This window comes from Penaeus chinensis, chromosome 21, assembly GCF_019202785.1.
Source record: "Penaeus chinensis breed Huanghai No. 1 chromosome 21, ASM1920278v2, whole genome shotgun sequence".
Lineage (NCBI taxonomy): Eukaryota > Metazoa > Arthropoda > Malacostraca > Decapoda > Penaeidae > Penaeus > Penaeus chinensis.
In genome coordinates this window covers 25732916-25743880 of record NC_061839.1, presented here as the reverse complement: position 1 = coordinate 25743880, position 10965 = coordinate 25732916, and the positions used below count along the sequence as shown (strand labels likewise).

General features: G+C 33.4%; 1 protein-coding gene across 3 annotated transcripts in view; it reads left to right on the top strand.

Moving 5' to 3' along the window:
• LOC125036372 (ubiquitin carboxyl-terminal hydrolase 16-like) overlaps positions 1-10030 on the top strand; it is a 34885-nt gene extending 24855 nt beyond the window's left edge. For 2 of the 3 annotated variants that reach the window (XM_047628959.1, XM_047628958.1), the window contains 7 exons: positions 1258-1399; positions 3086-3229; positions 4288-4544; positions 4665-4795; positions 4915-5099; positions 6590-6874; positions 7403-10030. In XM_047628959.1, the coding sequence (XP_047484915.1) occupies positions 1258-1399; positions 3086-3229; positions 4288-4544; positions 4665-4795; positions 4915-5099; positions 6590-6874; positions 7403-7528 (1270 nt within the window). In that variant the 3' untranslated portion in view covers positions 7529-10030. The remainder of the gene's footprint in view (positions 1-1257; positions 1400-3085; positions 3230-4287; positions 4545-4664; positions 4796-4914; positions 5100-6589; positions 6875-7402) is intronic. The other variant, XM_047628960.1, reaches the window with a different exon arrangement.
• The last annotated feature ends 935 nt before the right edge of the window (positions 10031-10965 follow it).

Here is a 10965-nt window from a genome sequence, read left to right as displayed (position 1 = left end):
ATAAGTACAGGAAACTGTCATTAGTTTAGAAGGTATTTTCTGCATAAGAATATGTCCAGCAGCTTTTTGTATTCCATATAGATTTTGTTTTCCTTTTATTTGATAAATTTGTTTTGTTGATATCATATATCTCAAAAAGAAGAAAAATGATAGGAAGTAATTTTCATTAATGAATTTGTATATTCTTTGTTTATTTGTTTGGTTTATACACTGTCTGCTGTAGGTTTTGTTGTGCACAGATGGCTCTGCAAGCGCTTAGCCTCAAAGAGTCAGTTAGTAGATCTCAGCGATCTCACCTAATTTCTCCATTCCTTGTATCTGTGGGGAGATAATGCTTTTTCTGATGCTATAAATCTCAATACTCAATATTGACATTATGATTGTTATAATGTTAATGAAACAAAAAATCAAAGAGAATCTTCGAGAATCAAAGAAAAGGGTAAACTGGTGAGATAGATAGGACTAATAATTGACCCCATGGGGACTAAGTACTTGTGGAGCCATCTTTGTGCAAACACAGTTATTAAACTAAAATACAGTGGACCATGACCATTGGATAATAAACTAAATTGCTGAAATACAACTTCCTTGGATTAGAATTCCAGATATTTTGTTTTTCCATTTCTGCAAATTATTCTCTTGGTTTCCTTTTTTTTTTCAAAAAATGATATTTTCAGCAACATAGTAAAATGAACAAAATGCTACTATGGTCACTTTAAAAATTGGATATTCTGATATTTTTCTTTATCTTTTTGCTGCTGCCAAGAGGCTAACTCCTCAGAATTCAGTCAGAGAAAAATGTTGTAAGGAAATATATATTCATGATGGGAGTATTCATCATATATATATATATATATATATATATATACATATATATATATACATATATACACACACACACACACACACACACACACACACACACACACACACACACACACACACACACACACACACACACACACACACACACACACAACTAAAGTGAAACTCTCAGTTTGAATATGATTAGGAGTTATAACAAATTTGAGAACTGTGTTTCTTTAAGATGCATAGGTTAATTTGTAAATTGAACCTGAATGTGGTATGCTATAAGTAGTCTTTGCATATTAGAGAAATACCTTCTGTTTCAAAATTTATACCCTCTACACCTGCTAATCAAGACTCACTAATTATTTATTTATTGATTGTTTTTTCTTTTCCTAGTGAAGTCTGATGTGATATTCTATCTAAGACTGTTCATGTCTTCTGTTGCAGGTGCCTTAAGAGTTGTTATTCAAGTGATCAGCTAAATTACAATTCTGCGTCTGACACATCAGAGAGGTATTTCACCCCCAATGAAAGGGACTGCAATGGCCTCGACACTGGAGATGATTTAGACAACTTCCAGGACCCTGTGGTAAATATTTGTTGCGTTTTGTGTCTTACTATTTATTGGACAATGTGTCTCTCAGTTTCTTTCTTGTATATATGTTTGTGTGTATGTATATGCGTATGTATATATATATATATATATGTATATAAGTATATATATATATATTTATATATATACACACACATATATACATACACATACATACATACACATACATACATACACATACATACATACATACATACATACATACATACATACATACATACATACATACATACATACATACATACATACATACATACATACATACATACATATACATACATATACATACATATACATACACATATATGTGTGTGGGTGTGTGGGTGTGTGGGTGTGTGCATATATACTGTATATATAAATATAAATAAATATATATGAATATATATGTATGTATATATACTATATTCGTATATATATTTATGTCTTATATATATGTATATATACTATATTCGTATATATATTTATGTCTTATATATATGTATAATTTATGTATGTATATATATATGCATGTATGTGTATGTATATGTATAGGTAATGAATTTGTGCATGTACATGTATGTGTATATATGCATTTATTTATATGTAAGTGTGTATATTTGGTTTGTATTTCTATTTGTTTAGGTATATGTATATGTATATATACAAATACATATATATGTAGATATATGATATATGTGTATATATATGTATAAATGTGTATGTATATGTATATTTATATATATAATAAATACATACATATATATATGTATGTATATTATATATATCTTTATTATATATATTATATATATTATATATTTTATATATATTATATATATTATATATATTATATATATTATGTATATTATATATATTATATATATTATATATATTATGTACGTAAATATATATACATTTATATATATGTATATGTAAATGTTTGCATGTACATGTATATGTATATCTATACGTTTACACATACATGTAAATATTATATATATTTTTACATTATACATGTGTATATTTATACCAAACGTGGCTGCAAAATGTGATGCTCCATGTAGTATTGTTTTGTTGAATGTATCTACACAAAAAATTTCACAAGTGCTGAGCTACCAAGGAGGGAGTTAGTAGTCTACATGACTTCACCTGATCTCTAGTGCTCTGAATATCGATGCTGTTATTATTGTTATTGACGTTATAATTATTACAGTGTTTGTAATGTTACTACTCTCAATATAAGATTAACTAGAATATTTCAAAAAAACAATGAGAATGGTAAACAGATGAGATGGGTAGGAATAGTATTTGACTCCTAGGTGACTAAGCACTTGTGGAGCCATCTATGTGTAAATACAACTAACAAACTAAGCTCACTGTGACCATGGCATATAAATACATGCCTTCCTTGGTGGCAGTGAGTTGATATGCTGATAAACATATTCATAGATACAAGTTTTATCCTACCAAATGCATGTCCGTGTTCCCTGATTTTCAAATGTTGCATGTTTTCATAAAAGCATGGTTTCATTATAACTGTGAATAACATTACTTTTTCAATTACTAATCCCCCCCCATCTTTTTTAGTCCTCTTTGTCATCTGGTTCTAATAATGAAGAATCAAGGATGCATGTCCATATGTGTGCCACCAATAGTCACTCTATGTCTGCCCTTTTCTGTATTAAGGAGAAAGCAGAAACCACATCTGTTAAATCTGACAAATCGACCAATACGAGTGGCATAGCATCCTCTTGTGTAACGGGTGACAGCCTTTCCATATCCAGTGGTGATACCATCAATAACTTTGAAGGGGGAACTGCAGAGTGCAAGGTAATTTCATCAAAGAAGTCAGATGTATGTACATTGAATGTATTCCCTCCTCTAGTAATGGCTTTTATTAGGTATGTCACTTTTCTGCTGTGACTTCTGTGATTTTTGTCATTTGTAAATAGAAAGGAAAAAAAAAATTCACTGATATATTTCTTTGCAATATAAAAAGGGCTTGATATGAGAAGCAATTAGAAAATATTCAAAACTAAAGTATTATAAGATTTTAAGAAAGTTTTGCAACTCTGTTCCTTTGATGTGGGTTATTTATATATATATTTTAAAAAGAATATAGTGTTAAAATAAACTCAAGAAGTATCCAACAAAATAATTTACCAAAGATTTTAGGACTCAAGCAAACTAAGAATTTCACAGTTTACTGTGTGCAAAGAGAGCTAGCTCAGTCACATATAGCAAGGGGCTTTTTATCTGGCATTTGGGCCCAGTTTGCCATGATGTGATTAGACATGTCTGATTCAAAGCTGAGATAAGGAGATAATTAGAAGATGGGCAAATTACTGTAGATTATTAAGAGAGCTGTGAATTCCTCAGTGACTGCAAGTATAGTAAGAAAGTTAGTTGATTTTATTTATTCAGGGATGCACCTTAGGTAAAAAGTTTAAGAACCTGCTTTTAACTCTTTTTATCATTAAATGTAGTGCTTGTTAACACATTTACACTTGTGCATTACATGTATCTGAAACAATTTTGTACCCTGGTATTTTTTCCTGCATACATCTCCTCTTTGTCAGTGTCAGTGTTGGTATGATTATTAAAATTTTTTACCTCCTTTTACTTTATTATCTATAGATTTTAGAGTCAAAGGTATTTGAAATATAGAATCAGTAGAAAAGCATGGGATTCCCATAATGCTGGACTTATTAAATGTTCTTAATTTGTAGACGTTTGTTCTTATTTGTATGTGTTGTATTTTTTTCCCAACCTGATATTTTTACAAGAGGTATATATACTTACTTGCTTGCAGTGTGTTGCATGTTTTAATTTGAGCTACTGTAATTTTGCACCATTCATGTGTTGGTAATGTTGCATTTCTTCACCAGGTGCCAGTGGATCAGGCACACATGGAGGAAATGTGCCTAAAGGTAGGTGAATTGAAGATCAGAAGAAAGTCAAGCAGCAAGGAGAGCCTCCTTGACACACACAGCATGAAACAGAAAAGAGGCTCCACAGAAACCCTGCACACTTTCAAAGAGCGATTAGGAGAAGGAGAAGAAGACGAGACAAAGAAGAAGGTGAAAAACATGAAGAAACTGAAGCAAGAGTGGATAGCTCGAAGCCTAACAACTCTTGCCCCGAGGTAAGATTGATATATTTTCTTCAGTTGACATTTGAAGTGCACCAAGCTTGGATTGGATCATGTGATAATTAGTGGATATAGTAGTTATTTTAACAACAACTATTCTTTTTTTTCTTACAGATACCAGTGTCACAGTCAGGAGTGTTCAATTATGTCTTGCCTGACCAACTTCACAGCTCCAGAGCTGTTGATGGGTAACAACAAGATCACCTGTGAGAACTGTACAAAAATTCACAGTCAGTTACACGGAGGTTAGTGTGATCAAGAAATATTGGTTGATTTTTTTCCATATCTGTTTTCTATTCTACAAAGGGATTTGGTGCATGGATTGGCCTCAGTGTCTTTATTTTATTATCCAATGCTGTTTCAGAGGAGAATGTTGAGCCCGTAAAGAGCAATGCCAGCAAACAGCTCCTGATCCTTTCCCCTCCTGCCGTGTTGACTCTGCAATTGAAACGTTTCCACCACATGGGTTTCAATCTCACCAAGGTCAACCGTTATGTGCGATTCCCACTGGTTTTGGATATTGCTCCATTCACATCATCAATCTCTTTGGTAGGTGTCACATTTTGATTTACTTTGAAAGTTATAGTTTGATATTTCAGAGAAAATACAGGAGAACCTCTTTATTTATGATTTTAGTCTGATATTTTGTGGATGCCTCATTATTTGTATTTCATGCCATGCCATGTCCACTGTCAGTTTAATTGTTTAATTGTTTTTACACATAGATGGCTACTCTTGTACTAAATCACCAATGAGCCAATTACAAGTACTGCCTGTCTCACCCGTTCACCCTTATCTTTAATTTTCGAAAATATTTTACGTTATCTTATTTTGCTATTACTAATGTTTATAACATTATAGTAATTATAATGTTTATAATAAATATAACACCTTCGATATTCATAGCACTAGTAAAGAAATACATTTTCCCGCCAATTCACAAAAAAATTGAAAAATGAGCACAGCATTTTCCCCATATTTTATTAATTTTCCCTCACAGTGGGCATGGCATCTACATACCGGCCATCCCTGGTAGCACTGGGTAAATAAGAAGACCATGAATTCCAGAATACCTTTACATTTACTAAAATTGAATGTTTGTGTGTGCTGCTGATGAGAGAGCTACATCATACATGAACATGTCAATTTTCCAGCCACTGAAATAGCCTCGTGCCGCTGCACCCCGTTCTCTCAGCTGTTGTTTTTTATGTTATTTTACCTCCTGGATTCATAAATGGAAAATGGCTGATGCAAACCCACCCAAAACTAGCATCAACCTGTTGTATGTGTTAATGCCAGATAGGATGGAAATGATACAAAAGAATAAAAGTGGTCGTGGCAGTTGATAATAGGCGCTTTTATTGATTATCCATCTTGACTTTTTTTATGAATTAGTAAAAGATTACTGAAATATTTGAGAAAATTTTTAGTGCTTTTGTAATTTAGTGACTCCTTCTGCATATATATTACTCTTGGAAGTTTTTTTTTTAGCCATTAGAAATTTAGAGATACAGTTATACAGTATGACTTTGCAGTCAAGGATGTCATAAGTAGATGGCAACTTTATGCTAGTATACATACACACTTCAGACGCAAATCAAATTGTTATTTGTCTTGCCAAGTCCTTGGTGATTTTTATTGATTAATTTTGTGTACAGAATGATGGCTCCATAAGTGTTTAAATCAATAATAAATCAAATACTAGTCCTACCTAATCTTGCCTGTTTACCCATTTTCCTAAGTTTTGGAAAATAACATTATTTTATCTTTGTTGCAATTAGTGTTGTCAATAAAATAATAATGATGAAAATTAGAGTATTAGTGATTAAAAAATAATCTCTGAAAATACAAGGAATGTGGAAATCAGGTGAGGTCATTCAGGCCTATTAATTGACTCCTTGGTGACCAAATTCTTGTGGAGCCATTTATTATAAACAAAATAAAAATACAAAACTATAATAGATAACACATGTATCCAGAAGTAATGGGTTAAGATCAGTTCTACCTTTGTGTTGCATATTAATCATGCTCTGTTTCAGGGTTTGGGTAACATGTCCAGAGGCCAGAAGCAAGTTCTCTATGGCCTCTACAGTGTTGTTGAACACTCTGGAAGACTGAACTCTGGCCACTATGTTGCCTATGTTCGCTCTAGACCCCTGGACCCCAACCGCACTAACAAGCAGTTCCTCAATCTCAAGCCCTCTAGCCAGTTTGAGATCAATCACCTTGTGACAGAGATGGCAGAAAAGATTGAGGCTTCCTCTGGCATGCTGGACAATGACTTGAAAGGTTCATCTGCAAATACAACCTCGGTTAATGTTGAGGTAAGTCTTTTTCTTTCTTTCTTTCTTTCTCTTTCTTTTTCCATTTCTTTAGTTTAGGGGAGCTGCACGAGTTTTAAAATGGAAGAATATTTTATTGCTTGTACTAGTATGTTTCTGTTCTGCCTACATGATATCTTGTAAAGTTAAGAAAATGGGTAAAGAAAAGAATATAATGTAATATCATCAAGATAGAAGTTAAAAGTATTCAGTTGGGTAATACCTGTTCTTTCCATAATGCAAGTAGGAATCAATATCAGATATATTTATCAAACCATTGGCTAAAATAATCTCAAAACAGATGGAAGAGATAAGATATTTCATATATATATATGCTTGTTTTTTTTCTAGAATTTTGTACTTGTGACTAGAATATTATAAAGCATTTTGAAAAAACTATTCTAGGATTTAAATCCTGAAGTTTAGTAAAGGACTTTGAGTTTGATTCAATGGTAGATGATGATACATGTAGGATGTTAGGAAAATACAACAATATGTGTTTATTTAACTATTCTTTGAATGTATTCGCAGGAATTGGAGGAGGAGGTGAAGGCTGGTCGCTGGTTCCATGTCTCTGATGCATATGTTGCAGAAGTAAATATTGAACGAGTCATGAAAGCGCAAGCGTACCTATTATTTTACGAACGTCTGGTCTGAGCCAAGTAGAGAATAGATTGTATATAGTGCTTCAGACTTAACTGATAGTTTACATTTGTAATAACTATTTATTTGTACATTTCTCAGTACTTGGTCTGTATAACTGAAATTCTTTTTTGAACATGATATCCATGTTCTTTTATTTTGAGAACATATATGGGTTTTCATGATGTAGCATCTTTAAGAAGACATGAAAAATATATTGGACAGAATCAGATAGCTGCAGATCAATTGGTAAATGCCACAAACTTTCAGTATCTGTATTTCATGTCAATTATTAGTTTCTTCCATCTTGAGTTATTTTGTTGACTGTTTTCTGCCCCATCATGTAGACACTACAAGTTCTCTCTCATTGAGATGGATGCATTATTTCTCTTTGGAATAAGCACACCAATCACAATAAAGTTTTCATGTTTTCATAAAGGTAAAATCTAGCCCATTCATTGACCAAGGCCATCACAGTGTTATGTGGCTGTGTGTTCATTGAATGTTTTCATCGACTGGATGGAGGGGTGTGGTGGATAATGTACAATTTCGATATAGAACAGTAGAAAAGGCACCTGTAGAATAAGATTATGTATTGTAGATTATGTATGATACATTTTAGAGAGTTCTCCAGTTGTCATAATCTCATATTATAATCAGTTTTGATTGTGCTGTTTGCAGGTACTTTGAGATAATGTCATTGACATATTTTAGAGATTGGTGTATACTTCCTCTGCCAGCATACCTGTCAATACACTTTCAAAATTATATGTAAACTTAGTTTACTGTAGAGAAAAAAGTGAAAGCATTGATATTTTTTCTAGGATGGAGAACCAGCCAAGCTCTCTTTTTCGTGATAGTTTCCATTTGTATCTATTTTTGCCACACCTTTCATCACTGAAAATTGAAAAAGAGACTGATCAATTTAGATATCCAAGAAAATGAGAGCTTGAGGCTCATCTGGGGGGCAGCTTTTCACATCATCTGTGATAAAGTATTCATGTCTAGCAATATGTTACTGATTTTTGTGTTCCTTAGTTTCTGGTGAATGCCATATCATTAGGTGTACATTTTATCCATGGTCATCCAGCTCCATTTATATCCCATGAAACGAGTTTGTGAGCAGTGTTTGAATAGTTTTGAATATATTTAAGGGTGTTGATCCTGCTATAATCTGATTATCTTGAAGACTTGAACTCTTTTTTTTTCTCTCTTCTTTTTATACACATTTGATAAACTATACACAAGAATGACTGAATGGGGAGTACTGTGTTTGTTATGTTGTTGGAGATATTGACTTCTTTATGGGAATATGTTGATGGAAAGCAGTGGTGCCCCTGATAGAAGGTATGTGAAGCTCTTAATATCAGGACAAATTACTTTCAACCATTTTTTGTCATGTAAATGCCACAGGTATGTCTTTTTTTCTCTTGTTAAAAAAATAATAAGATATTGGCAGCTTTTTGTAACTGTGTATGGTATTATTCAAGGTTCATTTAATTAGACTTTTGGCTTTTGTTGGAGTTTATGTTTAAGCAAGACAGAGCATTCATATGGTTTCAGGTGTGTTTGAACTACAACTGGTGTTTACTTGTATTGAATAGGTAACAAAGTGTTTTAGACTTTATCATATTAGACTTACCTCATTGTTTTAGAGTATGTAATGAAAAATCCCTTGGATGAATGTAATTTAACATCCTGAAAATGATTCTGTGCTATTGGTCTGCTCAGATGTATAATGTTTATGTACAAGTCAGTGTTTGAGTTTGTTTTTCTTTTATGTGAAATAATGGAAAAACAGATTGATGAAAAATGCATCAGCAATGCAATTATCTTCAGTTATTTATCAACTCAATTTTGCCAATATTACTTGTAAATTTTATATGTGACAGTGCTCATTATATTTGTTAAGTATGGGTAATTCAGTTTTTTGTAGGCATGTGTAACATGACAATCATAAAAGCCTTAATGTAAGTACAATGATCCATCTTTTTTATTGTCTAAATGATGGAATTTTACTTTGGGAGTGAGAATGTAAAAAGAAAAAACAGGTAGATGTTTATTGAATAGTATGTTAGGAAGGAATTAAGGAAGGTTCAGCAACCCTGTGGGATATTTTGTCCTGACCTAAAGTGGTGAAACAATTTCAGAACACAACTTTGATGAAAGTAATTCTATGGTGTGGTTGACATTAGTGTTCTTTTGTGGTGTACTGTTGAATATGAAGACTGTTTAGTAACTGTAGTCGTTGGCACCATTCTCTCTCTCTCTCTCAAAAGAAAAAGTGGAACTTAATGTTAAGAGGAGGGTTTTCCATCTCATAAATTTATTTATTTTCATCCTGACAGTATTTGGGTATATTCATTGACATCAATTAATAATGCATGATTGAGTTCATTTTTTTTGGAGAGAATTGGAAAAATTTCTTCATAAGTTTCTTTGATTTTATGTAGATAAATTTTGTCAAGTTAACCCATTTCAAACATACTCAGATTTTCACGTTTAAAGTGTTCATATTTGGACATAAAAACTGCCAGGAGCTTGCCTTTGCAGAGACTCTCACATACATGCTCTCTCCAGATTATACTATTTGTATATTTGTATTTGTATAGTGATGATTTTCTTTTACACTCAGGGATGGACTTATAGTTTTCATCATGCAATTTTGGAGGTTTTACTACCTTTTTAGGAAGGTTTTACATTTTCACTCCTTTGACTTAATTTTTCACACACACACACACTCGCACTCACACTCACACTCACACTCACACTCACACTCACACTCACACCCACACTCACACCCATACTCACACCCACACTCACACTCACACTCACACCCACACTCACACCCACACCCACACCCACACCCACACCCACACCCACACCCACACCCACACCCACACCCACACTCACACTCACACTCACTCTCACACTCACACTCACACTCACACTCACACTCACACTCACACTCAAACTCACACTCACTCTCACTCTCACTCTCACTCTCACTCTCACTCTCACTCTCACTCACTCACTCACTCACTCACTCACTCACTCACTCACTCACTCACTCACTCTCTCTCTCTCTCTCTCTCTCTCTCTCTCTCTCTCTCTCTCTCTCTCTCTCTCTGTCTCTCTCTCTCTGTCTCTCTCTCTCACTCACTCACTCACTCACTCACTCACTCACTCACTCACTCACTCACTCACTCACTCACTCTCACACACGCACACACATTTTTCTTCCTATTTTTTTTTTCTTTTTTTAGAGGGGGGAGGGGGTAAACCTGCTATATTACACAACAGTGTAGTTTTTTTACTCATACCTAGACTGCACTATTCCACTGATGATGAGGCTAAAGAAAGTGGATGTATTCCAATAAATTGTTTTTATAAGTAACTGACTTTATAGTCTTGAGTTGGAATGTTTTAGGAATGTGACCATCCCAGATATT